The sequence below is a fragment of the Vigna umbellata genome, chromosome 9, assembly GCF_029865625.1.
Source record: "Vigna umbellata cultivar VRB3 chromosome 9, Vumbellata_1.0, whole genome shotgun sequence".
Classification (NCBI taxonomy): Eukaryota; Viridiplantae; Streptophyta; class Magnoliopsida; order Fabales; family Fabaceae; genus Vigna; species Vigna umbellata.
In genome coordinates this window covers 40,800,238-40,823,885 of record NC_142173.1, presented here as the reverse complement: position 1 = coordinate 40,823,885, position 23,648 = coordinate 40,800,238, and the positions used below count along the sequence as shown (strand labels likewise).

At 29.6% G+C, this 23,648-nt stretch overlaps 3 protein-coding genes across 3 annotated transcripts; 1 reads left to right on the top strand and 2 right to left on the bottom strand.

Moving 5' to 3' along the window:
* Nucleotides 1-3,003: 3,003 nt before the first annotated feature.
* Nucleotides 3,004-5,966, bottom strand: LOC124832560 (putative complex I intermediate-associated protein 30). Its single transcript, XM_047306788.2, has 6 exons — nucleotides 5,808-5,966; nucleotides 5,608-5,721; nucleotides 5,351-5,496; nucleotides 4,957-5,037; nucleotides 4,738-4,836; nucleotides 3,004-3,475 (listed from the first exon to the last, which is right to left on the bottom strand). The coding sequence occupies exons 1-6, from the start codon at nucleotides 5,857-5,859 to the stop codon at nucleotides 3,287-3,289; spliced, it is 681 nt and encodes a 226-aa protein (XP_047162744.1). The 5' UTR covers nucleotides 5,860-5,966; the 3' UTR covers nucleotides 3,004-3,286.
* Nucleotides 5,967-7,300: 1,334 nt separating this feature from the next.
* LOC124832559 (cytochrome P450 704B1) lies at nucleotides 7,301-9,983 on the top strand. The gene is made up of 6 exons (XM_047306787.2): nucleotides 7,301-7,757; nucleotides 7,962-8,177; nucleotides 8,264-8,560; nucleotides 8,632-9,009; nucleotides 9,432-9,632; nucleotides 9,719-9,983. Exons 1-6 carry the CDS (start codon nucleotides 7,482-7,484, stop codon nucleotides 9,896-9,898), a joined length of 1,548 nt encoding a protein of 515 aa, XP_047162743.1. The 5' UTR covers nucleotides 7,301-7,481; the 3' UTR covers nucleotides 9,899-9,983.
* A 7,225-nt stretch (nucleotides 9,984-17,208) lies between these two features.
* On the bottom strand, nucleotides 17,209-18,272 carry LOC124832548 (auxin-responsive protein SAUR78). Its single transcript, XM_047306775.2, has one exon. It carries the CDS (start codon nucleotides 17,839-17,841, stop codon nucleotides 17,455-17,457), a length of 387 nt encoding a protein of 128 aa, XP_047162731.1. The 5' UTR covers nucleotides 17,842-18,272; the 3' UTR covers nucleotides 17,209-17,454.
* Between the last annotated feature and the right edge of the window lie 5,376 nt (nucleotides 18,273-23,648).

Here is a 23,648-nt window from a genome sequence, read left to right as displayed (position 1 = left end):
GCGATGTATTTGCCCGTACACATCATATCACAAACTTTTTTTTTTCAATTTCAATGTATTAAGATCAAATACAATTCAATTATTATTATTTTCAGAAAGTTATTGTACATAGATGAAACCACTTTGTAGACTAAACCAGAATTTTCTATTTGAAAAAAAAAATATAGCATTAAGATTGAAGTGGGCAACAAACATTTCTGTCCACATGATTCTTTATGAAAACAGAGCGTATTTGGCGATCATTTCAGTCAAGATTATTGGCTCAACCCCTTATTAATAAGAATATGTAAGTTTATTTTTTCTTAATGTAAATTTATTTATTTTCTTAACTCTTATATAAGTTGTAAGGTAATGCACTAACAATTTATATTTTATTAAAGAAAAAGACATTAAGTTCTAAAGCTTTATCTCACCGTCATATTAGTTCATCAAGCTAAGAAAAATAGGCGAGTCCCTAGGCTTTTTCTAGGGTTTCCTATGAACTTCCTAAAAGTACCATTTTGTTCATCTTCATTTTAGTCCAAACTTTTAGAACTAGAGTGATAATAACATGTTTAGAAACAAAATGGAAAAAGAAGTGAATTTCATTTATTTCAATAATATATTTATAAATTTTGGAAACCTAATTTAGTTTTTCTTAACTTTAAACACTAATATTAGAATAAAAATACCATTTTTTATAGACTAAACTGTTCATTCATGTTGAAAAATTTAAATATGAATTTAATTCTCATTAAGTAAAGATAAAAAATGTTCAATAAAATATAAAGAAGAAGATCCATCAATTTAATATATATATATATTTTTCTAAAATAGGACATAGGAAAAGGAAAACCATATCCTTTCTTTGGTTGTGTTGTTGGAATGCAACCACAAGTTCAAAAAAATTCCCATCTCATCGTCTTAATCACCAAAAAGTTTGTGGGGGCACTCTATTTTGTTCTATACTTTTTAAAAACTATTTTATTTCAGCTGGGTAAACTTGACCAAATACTCAACAAACAAGGCTCATGGCATTGACTTCTTATGGCAATTTGCAACTTGTTTTCACAACTTGCACATTGAGAGACATCAATTTCCAGTTCAATGCAGCCAAAATGCATCCCTTTTTGTTTAGTTACTTATGTGGCCCCATAGATTCTAATCACACTCCAATTTTAGTAACAATAATGCAAAAAAAGGAAAAAAGAGAACAAGACAGAATATAGCAAGTTGTTGCAGCAAGAATAGTAATTAACTGTCAAGTGGCTTTACCGTGACACAGAAGGACATTTTATTATTATAAGAATCAATTCACCAAGTCCCTTTCAATTGCAAAGTCCAAAGCTAAACACAACTTGCTCCTAGTTTTGCTCTTATGTACAAAGAGAGAAGGGTTGATCCTAAGTTGCAGATATTGTTGCATCACTGAATAACTTTATTTGAAAATTCATCACTGCATTAAGAAAAGTGTCATATAGTAAGTTTATCTATAAAATCACACATTAATTTGAAATTGTTTATTACTTTATTAATATACATTAAGGTTTATTACATACAAAACACCAAACATTTCTTATTATTGTTTGAACTTTTACAAATAAATATTTATAATTTAAGGATTAAATTAGTAAAACTTATATTTTGTATAAAATTAGTTAGTGGCACATCAGTATTGACTATTCTTTCTTTTTTCACAGGTATCCTTCTTCATGTCAAGATCAAACACTAAACTTCAGCACTTCTCTCCTCAAAGATTCAAGATTAGTTCTTCCTTCATGCATTGGGCCAAATTTTTATTGAGATGAAATCTATGCATGTGTTATTGGTATTATGATAGAACTATATTTGAATACATGACTGCATGCAAAGCATCTAAACCCCCTACAACTAGCCAATTCAAGTGGATCGTCTATGTGTATTCTTGTTCTAGTTACAATTCAACCAAAAACGATTTACACAGGCACTGCCCTGTCATAGAAAACTAATACCAGAAAGTACTTACATGAAAGATATTCATTCTAATCCATTCATATACATAATTAAGTGAATAAGTTAAGTGAGGTATACTAAAAATATTTATATCCAAAGAGTACATTTAACATAATAAGATCAAACAGTATCAACCTTGTAATTTCTAAGTTTATCTTATTAGGATCTTCAGTCATTATGACTGATAGCACTGATGAGATAAGATATCTTCTGCTGAAAAAAAGCAGCAGAAAAGTCATAAAAGATATCTATATCCCACTGGTTTATCAACTGTTCAACTTAAAGTTTCGTCAAGATAACGAGGAGTGGGTAGTGGCATATACTTCAAAAGGAATATAGAAGTCTTCTGGCCCAATTATAGATTCCATAATAAATCAAAATAAAACTATGATATTTTCTTTATCTTGACATTAGTCCAAAAAGATCTATTATCTTTACTAACGACTGATCTCTGTTGAAATACCAAGTTGACCACTTAACATATTCTTTCATCCGCGGAATTAAAAAAATGAGATTTCGTTTGAAAAAAATAAATAATCCAGTTCCATTCATGTTATTGATAAATAAATCAATTAAGTTTGATTCGAAGCAATATGTCACGAATACATCCCTCTCTTCTAAACATTCTCAATTATCTATTTTTAGCTTAAATTTATTACAAAACACAAAATTAAAATTGAGACTTGGCCAATTTGTTTTAAAGTTATGCATAACTTAAAATAGTGAAATGATTTTGAATTAATAAACAGCTGAAATTTGCTTTTCGATTGAAAAGCGGGATAATTGATTTTCAACAACCTAGGATATAGATTGCCAGCATTTCACATTTAGTAACCCTTTCTTAGCAGAAGGCATCATTTAGTTGGGAAAACTATAGTAATCTACTAATATTCTATAGCATGAGAAGATTATAATTGCAGGAATCAGCTTTAATTTGTGTATGGGTACAAGACTAACTGATAATGATATTTGCCCCCTATGACTAGGTTAGTAGCATTGCACATTTCTATCAAATTCATTCACCACAGTTAATTGATGACCGACAATCCAATTATGTCAGCAGTATTGTCAAGGTGACAATAAGTCTTGATTCTTCTGCTGTGAACATGATGAAAACAATGAATTTTGTTCTTCGAAAGTGCTTACATTATTGGATCTACTATAGCACTCAATAATACAGTCTTTGTATCGGTACTTTAATAACTACCAAATATATTTTTCCATTAGGAGCCATCAAATGATACATTGTTATTACAAAAAAGGGCACTCTAGAAGAAGAGGAAAATTCTTGATTTTTATGTGTAAACTATTCACTTCATTCTGTCCTCAAGGCTTTGATCCAATCAAGATCAACTCTGAAATCACCTGGTCCAGATCTAGCACCTGGGACACCACCCTCAGCATTGACAGACAAAGACATGCCCAAAATACGCGATGGATTCATTTCCAAATCTGCATCTATAACATTCCCTCTCCAAGTAGGTAAATACCGAGCTAGAGGAATCTGGCAATCAATGAATGTAACATGCATGTGATACCCATCACTTGTGTTGATTTAGAAAATCAACCAGGTACAAACAACACAAAGAAACTCTTATGTCAATAGGCAATGCCCACTAAGTAGATTACACGATGTCATTGCACTTGGATAAAGAGCATGAGTGATCCGTGTTTAGTATATTGACAAATTATGTGGGATGCAGAGGATCTACACAACCCTCCTTTATCGGGGCATGAGACTTGATTATGAAGCCATAGACAGAGCTTAACCATGTACAAAACCTAGCAAAATTCTATTATATGTTGACATATTGTCCACCCAACTTCAAAAATAAGATCGGTGCACAACAAGACCTATTTTGCTCACTAACAAATAACAATGTTGATATTTGATACTTATATGAATAGCAACCATGACAGTTGAAGACATGAGTTGTTCCAAAAATGAGCAGCACAGAAATTATAATGTTAAGCATAAGATCTATAGAAACAATCAACATTTCTTATGCAAAAAAGTTCCTTCCTGAAAACTACAAATATGGTACCACTAGAAAATTGTATAGAAAATTTTGAAAATCACACATGAATAAAAAATCCATACTTTATTTAATTATTGTGATATTAACATCTTTATTGGTATTGAGTTAAAAAAGAATAGAAAAGAAAAAATAACTTGTGTTAGTTAAAAGTTGAAATCCTGTGAACTCTCCAACATTTACACGAGTCTGATGCAGTTATGACACAAACAACTATTGTTTTGAAGTGTTTACACTTCCTTGGCAGCCTCCAGTAATATATAAGAAGCTTTCGAACTTATAAATTCCATGATCCAGTGTTAATGCTCTAGAGATTTATAATCAAAGCAAAATAATTAGTGTACTGTTATGCTTTGATTCCAGGAATTGTATTCCTAATTACACCTAGACCTTTTATAAACATTGTAGTAGTAAGGCTTCTAAGGAAGTAGATGGAACGCTACAAAGGTAATGTGCTGATGTGCAAAATCTTTCGTTGCATCTGATTTGAGTAGTTCAAGTCCTTATTTTCCCAAAGAGAAACCTATAATTTTCGCCACTTAATTTGGCACAACTAGTAAAATAATGTATAGAAGGAAAAATGGTCATAACTTGTAAGCAACAGAATACACATCACTCAAAGATAAGTTATCTGAGCAGACGTCCTACAAAAGCGAAGGCTTTAACAACACAATGAAAACCTGGTCAATCATAAGTATGTTGTAAGCAGTGAGAAGCAAATAGAACTTACCTTTGTAATGTACCAGTTGCCTTCAGGCACATAAACAAAAGCTTGCCATGAGTTATCTTCCATCTGTCCAGGTGAATTGACCCAATTCTCCGTGTAGATCTGCACAAAAATCACCAAAGGTAGAATACTCATAACATCACCCGAGAAATGAAATTTTTAAGCCCCTCAACCTCTAGATTTCCTTGCATAATATAAATGGCAACGAAAAAGTGCACTCACAGTAGATATATAACATCTTCCATCTCCTTTAAGTTTCATCGCAATGGTATCATATGAATCCAAATCAATAAAACCATCAAACTGCAGACACAAAGACTTGTGTAAGAATAACATTTAATATAGAATTTCTCTTCCACACACTGTCAGCGTAAAGATTCTTCCACAATCAACTGATCAGAAATACTCTTTGGATACGATTTTTAAAATAGTATAAAACTGAACAATCTTATTACACTTCAAAGATGACAATCTCGACGATATAATGGTTGCCAAAAACCCTTTACAAGTTACTTTGCAAGTGCATTCTAATTAATTTTTTTGGTACAGAAAAAAAAAATCAGCACCAATAATCACATTAACAGAATCCAATATGGTTGTTTTTGAAGAAATTAACCTTTTTAGAGCGCATTCCACAGAAGCCACCCCGAGTAATTTTCCATTTAGAGCCCTCAGAGACATCCAGAGAGAGGTTCCCGGAGAAGATTCCAGAAGTTACTCCATTCTCCGACTCAGTTATCTGCAGAGACGCAGAGGACAAACCTGGGTAACAAAAACATTTAAAACCCCAAAAACTGAAACGATGAAAGAATAAAAAAAAATGCAAACTTCACAATAATCAATTGAGTAGTGGCACGAAACGAGGCACCCCACCTCCAAATTCGGAATCAGAATACAAATGCCACTTGCTTAACTCTTTCTTGGAATTGAAGCTGAAGATGGGTCTCTCCGGTGGTGGCATCAAATCATCAAGATTACCGGATAAAGCTTTTGTTCCAATGCAGAAAAAGAGTTAGAGAGAGAAAATATTTTGAATGAAAGAGAACAAATTAAAGATTGAGAAGAAAAAGAACCTCTCTTGGTAGCATCAACCGAAGCTTGTATCAGTCTTCGCAATCTCGACATCTCTCCCTCTGTTTGTCACTACGGCCACCACCAACAGTGGCGACAGCTCCAACCACCAGGCTTATCAGTAAATGGGCCTTCTTTTTTGGGCTTCTTCATCTTTAGGCCCAACTTTACAGCCTAAAATATTGTGTCTGTAAGTGTAGTTTTAGGACAGATTATAATTTTGTTCCATTTGTCTCTATCTTTTTCTTAAGATTTTAGTTCAGACATAGTAAAAAAATAAGTAATTTCAGTTTCGTTCTAGTTAGGTGTTTTTATTTTATATTTGATTGACTAAATAATTTCTTGATGGTACCCAAAATGAAAAAAAGTTAGATATATAGTTTAAATGGATGAAAAAAAATAAAATAAACATGATTATTTGAAATTGATTTTAATTAAATTTAAGTTCATGTTAAATTTGATTATTTTTAATTGACTTTATATAAAAAAAATTTGAATATTAAGTATTCAAGATTTTTGTATTTTACAATTAAATCTTTATCATTTAATTTTTTTTCATTGACATGTGACGAGATTGTTATTATGTTTTATTATTTTGCTTACCTAAGAAATGTAAAATTTTGTGTTTGATATAAAACGATATCCTAATTTCTTTACTTTCTAAAATGAAGAATTATAAATTAAGTTCTTTACTTTACTTTTATTTTTTCTTAAGGTATTTTCATCAACCAAAGAAAGTGTAAAAGTTAATATTAGCATAAATTGTCAAATATTTATTTAACATTTATGTAATGATTTTTAATTGAATGAAGGCGTGAAATAAATTTATATTGACAATAGATAACTTATGCTAATTTAATAACAAGAAATTATGTTAATTTAACTAATAAGAAATTAAGTAGCTGAAATGTTAAAATTATCAGTCAAGTGGCTAAAATTTCAAAAGCACAACTCACACTTTAATTTATGATTGTTTCAATCGACACCTCCTATCATTTCATTTTGTATCTTCAAAACTTTTTAAAATTTCAAAACTGTCATTTATAATTCAAAAAATTCTAAATTTCATAGTTTCATCATATTTTAAGATTCGGTAAATGATTTTTTCTTTATTAAAATTTAAAATCTAATAAAAAGAAATTTCAAAATTATTCAACAAAGAAAAATTAATTTCTAAGGTTATTTTCGAAAATTAGAGATGCAGACGGAAATGATTGAAACAGCCTTAATTTATATAAGTAATTTTTTTATTAAAATAGTATCAATATTAAATGATTAAATTATATAAGAGAAGAATTAAAGAAGATCACCTCCATATCGGTTGTTATGTTCTGTTTAGGTCAATGGCACGAAAGAAATGAATATTTTCTTTATCTTTACAGTTCTAAAACCACAAGCACTAAAAGAATGTGACAGAGATGCTAACACATAACTAAAAACAAATAAATAAACCAGTTAGATACCTACATTTTAACTACCTCTGTTCCCTCTTAATTGTTGTAAAGAGAAACATCAACCAATCACTCAAAGCATGCACCTTTTGTGCTTGTCAAAAACAAAAAAACATGCATCTTTTGTGACATGTATATTATCGTATGCAGTTATTTTTCATGTCTTAAAAATAAGGTTTTGAGAGGAACCTGGCATTAGTTGCTACCTTTAGGGACCTATGAAACATGGGAGGGTTAGTAGTACTGATATGCATGGTTGTTTCATGGATGTTCATACATAGATGGAGTCAAAGAAACAAGAAAGGTCCAAAAACTTGGCCCTTTTTTGGAGCTGCTATTGAACAATTGATGAACTATGACAGAATGCATGATTGGCTTGTCAATTATTTGACCAAATCAAAAACTGTTGTTGTTCCTATGCCTTTCACAACTTATACTTACATTGCTGACCCTAATAATGTAGAACATGTACTCAAGACCAACTTCAATAATTATCCTAAGGTAATCTACATCAAATGTTTCAGTCATACTACTTTTACTAAATAGTGCATGCATGCATACATGGTAAATCTCTTAACTCTTACAATAATTGTCTTAAAAACCATATTAAGAATGTTCTTTTATTGTTCAACTGTATAAAAGGATTTTACTCTTTATCTGCATAATGAAAGTTTTTGATGGAAAAGTTTGTGGTTTTGATTGCAGGGTGAAGTGTACCATTCATATATGGAAGTGCTTCTTGGAGATGGGATATTTAATGTTGATGGTGAGACTTGGAAGAAGCAAAGGAAAACTGCAAGCTTAGAGTTTGCATCCAGAAATTTAAGGGAATTTAGCACAAAAGTTTTCAGGGAATATGCCTTGAAACTTTCTGCTATTCTCAGTCAAGCATCTATTCTTAACCAAGAAATAGACATGCAGGTTCTGCTACCATTCTCCATGTTCTTAATTTTGTTTTCAAAGTAGGAGATTTTGCAGTTGATGATGGTTGAAATGTTAATTACCAGGAACTGTTGATGAGAATGACTTTGGACTCCATATGTAAGGTTGGATTTGGAGTGGAAATTGGAACACTGTCTTCCAATTTACCAAAGAACAGTTTTGCCGATGCATTTGACACTGCAAATATCATAGTAACACTTCGTTTCATTGATCCACTTTGGAAGATTAAGAAAATTCTAAGTATAGGCTCTGAAGCACAACTTGAGAAGAGTATCAAAGTTGTTGATGATTTCACCTACTCAGTAATTCGGAAAAGGAAGGCAGAGATAGAAGATGTCAGAAAAAGCGGGCAACAAAATCAGGTAGCTTTATATCCTAACCACATAGTAAACATCAAACATACATTGATTCATGACCTATGTTAAAAAAACAGATGAAGCATGATATATTGTCAAGATTCATAGAACTAGGAGAAAGCAATGCAACGGACAAGAGTTTGAGAGATATTGTGTTGAACTTTGTCATTGCTGGTCGAGACACAACTGCAACAACCCTGTCATGGGCCATATACATGGTAATGACACATGCTCATGTTGCTGACAAACTTTACCTTGAGCTGAAACTTTTTGAGGAGAATCATGCAAAAGAAGAGAACATTTCCTTGCCTCAATTTGACAAAGAGGACTCAGAATCATTCAATCAAAGAGTAGAACAATTTTCAAGGCTTTTGAATAAAGATTCACTAGAGAGATTGCACTATCTGCATGCTGTGATAACAGAGACCTTAAGATTGTATCCAGCAGTTCCTCAGGTGTGCATTTTCCTACATTGATTTAGTTCTAGTTATGAAAATTCCATAAAATGTGAGGCAACTTTTGAACTATTGCTCAGAAAACAAGTTGGTTTTAAGCATGTTAGTTGGTTTAAGATAATACCTCACACTTAAAATGTGTTTTTTCTCAATTTTCTGAAGCCAACCCAAAAAGTGATTGACACCCTTTTCGATCTAAAATATTAAGATAATAAGTTTATGAATTTTCTATCTAAAGTGAGACTTATACTTATATTTGAATTCCTGAAAATGTATTAACAAGACACATTTTCTTGGTTTTATCATAAGCAAAGCACTTTCATGTACTTTTAAAGAGAGGTTCACTTCACTAAGGTTGTTGCTTTAATGTACTACTTTTTGTTTTATGAACAAGTTTTGTGAACATGAGTGTTGAATTGTAGGATCCTAAGGGCATATTAGAGGATGATGTATTGCCAGATGGAACGAAAGTAAAGGCAGGGGGAATGGTAACATATGTTCCATACTCTATGGGAAGGATGGAGTATAATTGGGGTTCTGATGCAGCTTCGTTTGTCCCTGAGAGATGGTTCAAAGATGGTGTTCTAAAAAACGAGTCTCCATTCAAATTCACTGCTTTTCAGGTACTTTGATCTCCTTAGAACTCTGTAATATGATGTGATTACAATCCAAAGTTGGTGTTTCTTATTTTCCTTTGCACCTATTATAGGCAGGTCCTAGGATATGCCTTGGCAAGGACTCTGCATATCTGCAGATGAGGATGGTGCTAGCTATTTTGTGCAGATTTTACAAGTTCAAGTTGGTGCCAGGTCATACAGTGAAATATAGGATGATGACAATATTATCAATGGCTCATGGTTTGAAAGTTACCATACACAAACGATGTTAGACACGTTTTCAGCGGTAATTAATATGTGATTAATCTTATCATCACATATTTTTAGCCTTTGAATAAATAAATGAATTGATAATAATATTATTATTAATATATAAAAGAATAAAATACTTTATAAATGTAAATGATATTCTGTGTACAACACACAATTATGAGTAACCTATCCTGTTCTATATATTTTAAGGAAAATAATAATAATAATAATTATTATTATTATATAAAAAATAATAATGAATGATAAGACATTCAGTTTTAATATTTGGAGAAATCTTTTAATTTTATTTTTAAATAGTAATGTGAGTGTTAAATTTAATCTTAATTTTTGTAATTTATGTTCAATTCGGTCATTTTTTTTATAACGTTATCTAAATCACACGTCAATTCGTGATTATTTTTTATTTTTTTAAAAAAGAATTATAATATTTTTTTAAAAAGAATTATAATATTTTTTTAAAAAAAATTATAATATTTTTTTTAATTTTTTTAATTAAAAAAATTGTTCACGTGTCAAGTTAATATTATATCACATGACAATATCAGTACCATGTGTCAAGTCACGGGTCAAGTAAGTATTCATTTTGTTAATCTTTATTAATTTAGTTCTAATTTTTATTAACTTTGTTCAATTCAATTCCAATTTTGTTTTTCTTTAAATTGAGATTAAATTAAATTTTTATTAAATATATCTTTTATTATTTTTAAAACCAACTCTAACTATATTATTTGAATAAAATAATTAAATTTATGTTTTATTTTTTTCACATGTGAAAAATAGGGTTAGAATTGGTTTAAAAATAATAAACAAAAAAACAATAAAAAAATTTCATTCTAATTTTAAAAATAAATAAGAATTTACCTTCTAATTTTATAAATAAATTAGAATTTTTATTCTAATTTAAAAATAATAGATGAAATTTTTTTCTAATTTTAAAAATAATAAAAAATTTTCCTTCAAATTTTAAATATAATGAAGAATAAATCTTTTAGTTTTAAAATAATGAAAAAAACATTAATTTTAAAAATAATGAAGAATTTTTCATCTAATTTTAAAAATTATAAAGATTTTCTTTTCTAAAATTGAAGATTGAGACTAATAAAATAAAATAAACAAAATTTGAAACTAACTTGAATAAAAAATAAAAATTGAAATTCGATTAAATACAAAACACACTAACACTGACACATAACCCATACATTATAATTTTTTTTAAAATTAAAAAGAAATATATTAATATATATATATATATATATATATTATATTACAAAAAATATTTTCTATATTAATATATAAAATTAATAATAAATTACTTCTTCACGTCGATAATATATTAAATGTAGATAATTAAATGTGTGTTATATATGATTTTTTAAATTAAGTATTGGAAGGAAATGCGCATATACATGTACTTCTATTCCATACTTGTCTTAATATCTTTCCTCATTATATTTATTTTTATTTGATATTATTAAAATACTTAAATTTATATTTAAAACATATATTTAATATTTTAATTTTTTTTTACTATTATTTGATATCTATCTAACTTTTATTTGATACTTATCTAATTTTTTTTAATATTTGAAATTGAAATATATATATATATATATATATATATATATATATATATATATTTAATACTAAATGCTTAAACTTTTTTGTTGTAGTTTTTTTAGTAATTTATTTTAGTCAATATTTGAATCATGAACAAATAGAAAAGCATTTTTTTTATGTGTGTACATATTAAATATAAGAATAAAATTTCACTCTCGTCTATATCGTTATTACTCTATTTATCTATATATAATGGGAAATCTTTTAAGGATATGCATATTTGCTTTTCAATTTTACATTTTATATAATTTTTTAAAATTAAAATAATTAGTTTATCAATTTTATCTGACTATTTTTTAAATTTAATCATTTCTTATTTTGATTGATTTTTAATTATAAAACTACTTAGAAAGTAAATAAAAAAAATTATAATAAAGTTATATAATTTATTTAATTTAGTTTTACAACAAGAACAACAACAAGAAGAAGAACAACAAAAACAACAACAAGAAGAAGAACAACAAAAACAACAAGAACAAGAACAACAACAAGAACAACAATAACAACAAGAACAACCAGAACAACTAGAACAAGAACAAGAACAACAAGAACAAGAACAACAAGAAGAACAACAAGAACAAAAACAACAAGAAGAACAACAACAAGAACAACAACAACAAGAGCAACAACAACAAGAACAAGAACAAGAACAAGAACAACAAGAACAAGAACAAGAACAACAAGAACAAGAACAACAAGAACAAGAACAACAACAACAACAGCAACAAGAACAAGAACAACAAGAACAAGAACAAGAACAACAACAACAAAAACAACAAGAACAAGAACAACAACAAGAATAACAACAACAACAACAACAATTTTATTATTTTTTTCTATCATAACAAAAAATATGCATAACCGTGTACATATTGTTGCTAGTATCTAATAGTTATCTATCACATGTAATTGAAAATATTAAATTTATAATAACTACTTGTTAATCCGATATAATGTTGGGGTGAAAAATTTAAATATCCAACCCAACTTAATTTCTTTATCTGTTGTGGTCCTCATTGTTATACAAACTCACTCCATAAAAAAAATGTGATAATGAAGCTGAAAATAAGATCATTGGATTGAAAGTGCATACTACTTTTTTCATATGCCTCTTCCAATTTGATGTACACTAATATGACAAAAAACTTATCCAATTAAAAGCCTCGTCATCTTTTACATAAAGAATAAAAAAAAGAAAAAAATGAAATTATTAATAAAAATGTAGATAATAAGAAGAAAGATAATGATACTTTGACAACATTTTTTTAACAACATTTTAACATCATCTACGTGTCATTCTGTGATTGGTCCAAAATTACTCTACAATCAATAATAATAAACATAAACACCAACATGGATAAATTACATAATTACACGAAGATGGTGTTAAAATATTGTCAATAAAATGTTGTCAAAGTATATTATCCTAAAAAGAAAGTGATAGTTGCTATTTTGGAGCATGATGATTGGTTTCTGGACCTTTAAACAGCTTGCATATTCCACTTAAATTATTGGTACTCAACATGTTCTTGTAAGCATTTCGTCATGCTTCATGCTTGATGATTCTTCTAAGGTGATGTACAAACAAAAGATTACGTGATTGAACACATGATGTGCATAAACAAACCATTTTAAACCATGCAATGCCCATTGTTTTTGCTGCATAATCAAGCCATGCATATCTATGGCATATCAATTTGTGACAATGATGGTGTGCAAGTTTGATGCACATGCCCTACACATATCAATTCATTCACCACTACAAACTTCAAATATTAAACTAAATCTCACCAAAATTTGTATCACTCAACCTATGTCTTTCTGTGGGCCTTAACTCTCATTCAACCCACCACACAATATAATTTATAAATACTTTTTTTAACCTAATTAACTGATATTTCAACTATTAAATTCAATATTAAACCTTATTATTCAATACTTATAATAATATTAACTTACTTTTTAGTACATAAAAATTATAATATATAAAGTTAGTTTCATAAAATTGTGATATACTTTACACTTCCTGTGCGGCTGAATGAAATATTTGTTCGTTGTTGAATTTTTCTGAAAAAAAAATTACAATTTTAAACATATCTAGGTTTAGAAATATCAATACTGCTTGAATAAATATAAACTTTTATATATGTGAAAACAGTGGGCGATTGATGAGATGTAAAAAAAATAAAATAAAAAGGAAATTAAAATTCTGTCGTAGCCTTATCTGTCAATTAATACGTAAAAAAAATAAAATAAGAAGGAAATTGAAACTCTGTTACAGCCTTATCTGTCAATGAATACGACAGGCTAGTACGACAGCATTTACAGTTGTTAACAGAATTCTGCAGCACACAAGTGAAGAACAATAGATGTTCAGAATCATACATACACCTAAAGTAAAATAAACTATAATATTAAATTCAACCAACTCCAGCTAGAATTTCAGAGAATATTTTTCAGTAAATTAGTTAAGTTAGCATCAAATGTACACCATTTCTAATTAATTTGTACATATTAATAAATTGAAAAACAAAACATGAAAATAACTTTCATCTTTTAAATTTCTCTTTCTTTTGGGATAAGCCTCTGCATATTTTAAAAATATATATATATATATATATGACTATGTTTCTTCGTATAAAAATTGGATTGTATTTTAAGGGTATACAACATTGAGAAACTAAATCATATTTTAATGAATTAGGAAAATAAAATTTTATTTTAATTCTGATATATGAAATAAAATTAGGTATGCATATAGAAAAACATAAATATTTTTCAAAAGAAAATCTTATTTTATTAGTATTGAGAGACTGATTTGATATTGTTACACACTGGAGTCATGTTTAATATTCTAGAAAAATACTGAAAAAAAGAGTACTTGTTATTAATTAATTTTAACTATGATTATAATCAAAGATAAATTAGATATTTTTTTTTCCACAACTTTTTATAACATCCATTTAGATTAATGGATTTGGGCAAAAAATTTAGCCAAACTCAAGAAAATTAGCATTTATTTAAAAGGGGTGAGAATTTTGAGCTTGCTTATTACCCTCTTTATAAGGAATCAAATGGGACCAAAAAATTTAGAGTCTTAACCAAGCAAGCCTATATATAAAACATAAAATATGTATTTCATAAGCAAAAGATTTGTAAAAAGAGACACTTTCATTCCAGCATCAATTCCTATCCAACTAGGAAGACTAGATCCTGTAATTTCGGTAGAGATCATAGTTAGTGTCGCTTCTAACACACTTTTTGTTTGTAACAACATCAAAAGCACTTATGTTTGCGTGTGTTACTGTAATAGTTAGTTTTTCTTGTTCATTACTGATCCCCATGTTCTTATAGTATTGGATTTTGATTATGTGTAATTGAATTCAAGACAAGTCCTCAATGTCCAAGACTTTTTCAACCCTTTCAATCTTATTCTTAATGTATGGTCAAATACACTCAATGACAAAAAAAGAGAGAGAGAGTCAAACATCACTTATTTTTTGGTTGATCCAATTAGATGTTGAGATCTTGAGGACATCCATTAATGTTTGAGCTAATTAAGAAATAGTCAATTTTGGTATAATGAAAACGTGAGTGTAGCTAAAGCACCCCAGTACATATTCATTCATATATTCCACTTTTCTTTTTGTTTTTTTCCATCCACAAATCTCATTTTACTTTCCCACTTTTTTTTTAAGTTTGGAAATTGGTCATAGCTTGGTGAAAAGTGGTTGAAATATTTTATCAAAATTTACACTATGTTTCAAATTTCTTTATTTATAACATATCAATTATTTGAGAAATATTTGTGAATATATAAGTTATTTGAGAAGTGTTAATGAATATTTGAGAAAATATTCATAAATAAATGAGTTATTTGAGAAATACTCGTGAGTATGTGAATTATTTGAGAAATATTCGTGAGTATGTAAGTTATTTGAGAAATATTCGTGAATATGTGAGTTGTTTAAGAAATATTTATGAATAGGTGAGTTATTTGATAAATATTCGCGTTAATTATTTGAGAAATATTTATGAATATGTGAGTTATTTAAAACATATTGGTGAATGTGTAAGTTATTTGGGACATATTCGTAAAATATATCAAACATAAATTTAATTTATATAAGAAATTATTATTTTTGTTTCAAAATTTCAAAGTAATATATTTATAATTTATTTTACATATAATATTTAATTTTTTTTTCAATTCTATTTAACCTTCGTACTTAAATTTTTTAAATGAAAAACAAACTGACAAACAATGAAAAAATTGACATAATGTAAATCAATGAGGTATACTTGCATGACAGCATCCAATAATAACCAATGGTTGCACTGAGTTGATTAGAAACGGGATTAATACAACTAGAAATATGGTTTAAGATACTAATTAATGCATTATAGCTTCATAAGTATAGGAGTGAAGAAACAGAAACCTAAGTTTCTGTGATCACCAATGTCGGCCACTGTCATTAAAAATTCCTAAACACCATTACAAGTATGATAAGCAATTATTAATCACAGTTACTCAACTAATAACAACAGCACGAAGCATGGATGAGTAAGAGTAAAAAGTAAATGGCCTAATTATCCTCTCTTTACCTCCAAGCAACCAGCACTGAGCTATAACTCTTGCTTATTGGTGCCAAAAACCTACCAATAATATTGTCCCTATCATATTGCATTCGCATTCTCTCACCAATCTTGGACATGGGATTCAAAATAGTAACATGTCACCACCAAAACCTCTGTCACATAAGTTAGGCCTGTCAATTTAGGTTAGAGCGGTCCATCTGGGTTCACTCATTTTCATACACTCAATACAATTTAGGTTAATATATTTTTAATAGTAAAATGACAACATAGACTGTCATTTATACTATAAAATAACAAAAGTATAATCCATGATGTTAGAAATAAAATAGAGTGTAAACTTAGTATGTTTTAAGCTCTTGTCTATTTACTAACTGGTGTCGGATCCTATGGCTTTAAACATGAATCCAACTTGATATGTTAGATAGTGATCTTTGGGTTGCAATTATAAAGACAGTGTAACTTTAGTTGACTTCTGTATGTGGGTGCACAGATATATATTGCATGACTCAGATCTGATTTAATTACAAATAGAGATCAGACATTGCCCCTCTGGTATAATAAATTATTTAGTTTATTAAACAATAAATATACATAGGGAATTCAATCTAAATACCAATCATCAAATGTTTTTTCTAAAAAAAAAAATAATACTAATAATAAGATATGAATTCAACACATAAATATAAAAAATTGATTTATAAGTTTTATTTATTATATGTTATCTAAAACTAACAACAAATACCTTTATTTTTTATCATTGTTTATCATAACCAGACACGCTTGTCTGACTTATCGTCATAAACACTTAAAAAAAAACTTGTTTAAATTGATCGTTAAGATAATTTTAACATCACTTAAAAACTTTTTTTGAAAAAGAATTTCTTAAAAAATATGTAATACCAATAAAACATTAGTCTAATCCAATGAACACATAGGGTCGTCCCAATACAAGTTATCAAAGTTTTGGATATAGGATTGAGTTTAAACTTGAGGACTTAATTTAATCGTTTTGACAATTCCTAAATAGTAGATAATGCTTAACTTATTTCAATTTAGTGTCATTTTCAAATAAAGGAAGAAGAAACAGGACAGATGATTCGAATTGGCGTTGGATTCATTCACCTCAAACAAAGTCACAAGAACAATGAATAGAACATTCATGTCAACTACATGCCCACTTTACACAACAACAATACTTTTATATATATAATTAAGATTGAATCAATCTGAATTCACAAAGTGAGGCCAATGGTTTGGGTTTGTTTGGGCGACCACAAGAGAAACAATCGAAGTCAGCTATTACTAGGAGTGTCAGCATCGATGGATACCATCATGTGGATCAGCATGCACAAGAGTAAAACTCGACCAGCTCATCCATGGACCCCAACTGGGTCTCTTCGCTCTCAAGCATCCACAGCAAGTGCTCGAACAGCACCACCTCACAGGACACCACCACCCCATCATCATGAGACGAAGAAGACCTATCCACTAGCTCCTGGAACACAGGGTGGTCGATCACTTCGGAGTTTACGAGGTAACGCCTCCTAGATTTGCCGACATAAACAGCATGAAGCTCTTGTTCATGTGCATGTTCCTTGGATGACGAGGATGTTCTGGTGGCTTCTTTGTGGGAGGAGACACAGCTGTTGCCGCGGCTGAGCTTGGTCAATGAGGGCCATCTCTTTATGGCTGACTTCAGCTTTGTAAGTTTTCCCACTTTGGCCATCTTGCAAAGTGTTTGATGAAATGCCCCAACGAGATGAAAAGAGAGAGGGAGAGGTGTGTTGGTGTGGTGAGTGATGGGAAGGTGTGAGGGAAGGAAGGTTCGGTTATAAAGGAGGGGTTGGGTGGTGGGGAATTGAGGGAAGGCTATGGTGAATGATGGGATGAGAAGGGCTTAAACACGTGCATGGCCCACTGTTTAGGACACAGCTAAGAATGAGATATTTGGTAAAGAATTGGAAAACCCAGTTACCCTTTTGTTTGGCCTCTAGTGAGATGTTTGGGATTTGCAACCTCTGCAAAATGACAAATTCCTTTGCCTCTTCCTATTTTCCATGCATGCCCTCTTTTTTTCTGGACCATCACTTTTTTCACTTTTCCTCTCCTTACCATTCTTTTTAGTAAGAGAAACTATTTTATGGACTCCACCCCCTGCTCCATATTTATGTTCACAGTTTCTGATCAATTTTTTCTGACAGATAACCAAGTTCTGCTAATCTTTTAAATTCAAAAAATAAAACCAATAATGTAGTTCCTAAGGTAAAAATAAAATCATTATCTTTGTTTTATAAGATCAATTAAAACTGTCTTTATGATTGTATTGTTGTTACAACGTTTCAATCTGATAAATATATCTTTCCAGTAACTGTTGAATGATGTAGTTGTCCAAAACTGTTGTGATGTATCATGTTTGCTACATGGGGGGTTAATTATAAGTTCAGTTGGAAATGGTTGTGTACAAGAAAAATAAACCTCCAACTCTAAGTGACTTTTAAAGAGGCTTAAGAATTAAGAATATAATATAAACAAAACTGTGAAGTATTATGAATTGAACAACTAATACCTTCCTTAATAGGTTTATTTTCAAGAAAGTTGTTAGATTTAACTATTTCAGGTTTGTCCATTATTATTATCATAATAATAAAATAATAATAGTATCAATATCCAAGGCTCCAGAGTATGCAATCAAGTATACGTCAACAACCATTTATTGTAAAGCAACCTAGAAAGTCATAGCACTATAACCTTACAATATAGGAATCTTTGTTATTATATTACAAAAATGAAAAGAGATGATAATGAGGATATTTGTAGGGTATGGAAAAAAATATGTTTTAGGTGGTTGGACCTGATTTGTTTCTGTTCTTGTTCTAAAAACCTTGGAAATACATTAGAACAACCCGAGTTTCCTTATTATGATGAAAAAAAGAATTAGAGAGACCACCGAGGAACAAAGTTAATGAGGGTGATTGCGTGTTGGATTTGAAATGAAAAACAAGGTATATATGTTGGTTTTCTTGTTTTTGTTTGCTAATGGCATCATAGCATGCAATCATAAACAGCAACAAATTAAGGTGTTGGTTGGTTAGCAAGCCAGCAAGGATCCCATCAGTGAAATGCACTCAAACTAAGCAAATTCATCTACCTCCTCACAAACTACAAAGTGTTGGTGCCCACATCCTTGTCCTTTTTATGCATACACTTTACTAGCTTTCTTTGGTACAGAGGTACCATTAGCAAGGTTCTAAATGCATATGGGGCCTAGGAACCTCATCTAACAGAGCACTGAAAACTCCAATTATATACTTTGTCTATTTCTTCAAACTTCAATTTCAAGGACAATTAATGAAATTTCTTAGCAAAAGTGAAGAACTTCTCTTGTATGCAGATGAATTTTGTATACCAGAACTTCTGATATTTATGTGAGTTCCCTGTAATTCAGATTCTGACAGTTAAAGTTCACAATTGATAACAGTAATCTTTGTAAATTTTGTGCATACCTTATTCATGAAAACAATGAAACACTAGCATATGATGAGTTTCTGAATAGGAAACATAAATTAGGATGCCTCATGGGTCATATGTGTGAGTAATGTTTGTGGTCCAACACTAGTGTGAATCATAGATCACAAGAGCCTTAGCAGAGGCCAAATTGATGTATATTTCACATACAACACAGTGGTCCAATAGCCCCTATTCCCACTTCCCAAGCTGATGCTTCTTGTTGCTGACACCACCTTCAATTCAACCCTAGCATTTTCATCCAACGTTTTTATTTCAATGGACACCTTGTTTTTTCCGTTCTTGCAAAAGGTGATGATTGTACTAGCAAGTTTAAAATGTTCTATCTTAATTTTCAGAATCAAATTTGTTTTTATGAATGGCTTTTCTTACTTTTATTTGTTAGGCCAATTCAAAAGTACATCATTATCATGATCACAAATGGTCGACCAAAAATAAGACGATTTTATAATATATAAATAAACGCAAATTTTGTTTTATAAACTGATTTTGTAAGATTGAGTTAGACTTAAAGTTATTATAACAAAATTTATTATTTATTCTATCAGTCATTCTCTATCTAGTTATTATTACTAATGGATCATTTATTAATATCTAATCTTACACTTAGATCTATAAGACAATTTCATAATATATAAATGGATTACAAATTTATTTTTTGGAGTTGAATTAAAATTCACTTTTTAACAAAAGAAAATACATTATTCATATAACAAAAATGTTTGAAACCTCTCTCTATATATATAAAGTGAAACACTGAAATTTTAACCTATGGTGTGATCTGAATACATTTATGAGAAACTAAAGAGAAGGAATTCGAGAATGTATCATGTTTCTTTCTTGGCATTGAAAAAGGAAAAATGTGTGCATGTTTTTCTTTTGCCTCCAATAATGTTGTTTGTAATAAATCATGGTTATATCCAAAAAAATCTGATAAGCTAACATAGCAATGTTGGCATTCAGAAAATCAGTCCCCTCTTCCCTTAATACGATGGTTTTATAAATAAAATGGTCCCAAAATGTTTTGAAGAAAATATTCATTAACCGATCATGTGCTTCAGAAGAGTGGGATGGAATCCAAGACAAGATTAGTTTTAGGGGCCTGGACCATCTTCTATAATAAGAAATGCATTAAATTTGAAGATCTCATTAGGATTTGCAAAGTCTAAATCATGTGCCACCAAATTATGTAACAATACAAAATGTCAAAATCATTGTCAGTTCAACCAGAACAGAACAGAGCGCATTAAACAATTTAATAAACACAGAATAAATGCTGTTTGAGAAATAGTAAACAGACATATATCAAACACTTAGGTTGTGATTTTGTTTTCTCATGTAGCATAACCTAAGTTACGAGGCACAATCCTTTTTTGTACCTATATAAATTTATCGACAAAAAGGTGTGCCTTTTGCTGTATTTTCTTCTTTATTGAGTATAACTCAAATGTTTTTTTTCTTTTTCTCTTTTTTGACCGTAACCTTTTAATGTGCACGTAAGTGAATCCTTTGATTTATACTTTATATGCTGCAAGTGAAATAATAAAAAAAATGTGATCACATATAGGTATGCTACTATGCTAGTTATAAAGCACGTGCCATGAAAATATAAATATATAAAGGTCATGTTAGTTCGACTATTATTGACTAGAGCATATAAATAGGGTCTTAGGATGTTAAACAGAGCATATATTCTGTTAGGGAACTGATTAGTAGACAAAACATCGAACACTTTATGGGTAAGTGATTCTATAGGATATATTTTAGGGGCAAATCTCGCTCCCCTGATTTGTTCAGCCAGTCAACTACAGGCTTTTGCTGCCCTAATCTTTTTATGTGATTAAAATGTCCATTACTTTTTTATCCCTTTTCTCCATAATTATTCTTCGTTGAGTTAAATATGTTTTCAAACCTGAGGTAAAATTAATTTTTTTATAGATAATTTAGTATTTAAACTTTAAAAATGAATAAATATTATTTTTTTAATCTAATTTAACTTGTATTTTAGGATATTATTTGAATTGTGTCGTGAAATTATGAATAGGTAATGATATTTTATTAGTAGTTTGATTGCTTTTTTGTTTGAAAAGTGTTAAGAGAGAGATTGATTATGAAATAAGCATCCTTGAATAATATTGTTGTATTTATAGAATCAAATAAGTGTAAGTTTAGTTGATCCATAAAGAAAAAACTTATAAGACTTTATTGAACCATCCTCTTTTAATGTGCCTATTAGGCAAATAAGAACAAGAGTAGATATATTATATTATTTATTTGTTTGTTATTAACTTTGTTATTAAATAACATTATAATTTATATTTAATTAAAATAAAATTATAATTTATATTTAATTTATATTATATTTTATATTTTCTTTTATAATTTTATTTTAAAAATATATAAAATATCTTTGTTTTTAAATATTTACAAGTATCCACAAGTACCGTGAGTTTTAAAATCCTTGCACATATTTTTGAAACGTATATCCAACGAGTAATGTAACATGTAACTGATGGATTTTTTGTTGTGGGTAGACATTAATTATGTCAACCTATTGTCATCACTAGATATGTCTGTATTTGATAACAAGAATACATCATTTAAGAGACATTCGTCTTAGTTTTATAAAATGAAACTAAATAAATATAATTTTTTATTCTTTAATTATTAATGATTTTAAGTGTGTGTTTAGATGTATTGTCTGTCACTAAATATAGTTTAAAACATTATTGTAATATCTTATTTTAATAATATAGTTTAAAACATTATTGTAATATCTTATTTTAATAGTATGAAGTTACCAGGATGAAACGTTACATAGATGCTAAAAAAAAACTGGGTAAAACAAATTTTCTTCAAAGAAGAGATATACTTCTGTAGACCATCTAACTACCTCTGTTTCACCCTCACCTTTCGCTGAAGCAACTATAAAGATTTCTTCATAAGCTCACACCATTTAGGTGATCATTGCACAAGAAAAGAACAATACGAAGACAAACAACACAAAATCAAGACAAGTTAGATACAAAACAAATCATATCACCTTTATAACATAACATACATAAATAATTTATATCACATACATCAACCCAAACATCTTAACATGCAAAGACCTAGACTGACTATCCAGATATTGTATGGACTATCTAGATATTGTATGGAATGTCGAGTTACAAAGGTTCCTACACTTGTGGTGGCCTCTATTGCTCTGCAGAGCCCTTGCCAATGGGTTTCACCTTACCACACACAAGATTAGCCCTCAAACGCCCTTTTTCCAAATGGAGAAAGGCCCCTCACGCTCAGACCTCCTACTATTCTCACGACATGACTCATCTCTCTCCACTTGAGCATGGATGATCATTAGAATGTCAGGATAAACCACAACTGACCATTCATACTATCAATACTTGAAACCACCACCAAGAAGTTCTTCCTTGAAACTCATTTTCACAACTTTGAAACCATTGATATCACTTCACCTTTACATTGAATCCATTTGAAACCATATACATATTCTTGTTTCCAATTCATATTATAAATCAATTCATACTTCACAATAAGTATTATCAACCAATCATTCAAACACTCACATACATTGAAAACACACTTTAAGAAAAATAATAAAAACTTAGTTGAAAATTTGATATTTTCGCTCAGCCACCAAGTATACTCGCTCAGTTAAAAGTGTCTACCAACCCACTCGCTTAGCCACCACGACTTGCTCAGTGAATACAGAAATAGTGGGTTTTCGTTCAGCGACTACGCTCGCTCAACTAGAAGTGTTCTGCTCGCTCAGCTAGACTGCATAATTCTGCAGCATCAAAACTGCAAAATTTTCACCTTCAACCACTCATGACCTATCCTATGCATCTTTCTCAACTTCTAAAACTCCTAGATTGTATTCTAAACTCAAATGGACCTAAACAAATATATCTAAACAACCTAAACTCGTTTTAAACTGTTTTACCACAATATTTCAATCTAAAATTTACCTAAACCTCACTTTAA

Coding starts and splice junctions, on each gene's coding strand:
- LOC124832560 (XM_047306788.2), bottom strand. CDS start 5,859: ATGTCGAGATTGCGAAGACTGATACAAGCTTCGGTTGATGCTACCAAG. Junction 5,038..5,350: donor GTGGAATGCGCTCTAAAAAG/GTTAATTTCTTC, acceptor TTGTGTCTGCAG/TTTGATGGTTTTATTGATTT. Junction 4,837..4,956: donor GAAGATGTTATATATCTACT/GTGAGTGCACTT, acceptor ATTTTTGTGCAG/ATCTACACGGAGAATTGGGT.
- LOC124832559 (XM_047306787.2), top strand. CDS start 7,482: ATGGGAGGGTTAGTAGTACTGATATGCATGGTTGTTTCATGGATGTTC. Junction 8,178..8,263: donor ACCAAGAAATAGACATGCAG/GTTCTGCTACCA, acceptor GTTAATTACCAG/GAACTGTTGATGAGAATGAC. Junction 8,561..8,631: donor AAAGCGGGCAACAAAATCAG/GTAGCTTTATAT, acceptor TTAAAAAAACAG/ATGAAGCATGATATATTGTC.
- LOC124832548 (XM_047306775.2), bottom strand. CDS start 17,841: ATGGCCAAAGTGGGAAAACTTACAAAGCTGAAGTCAGCCATAAAGAGA.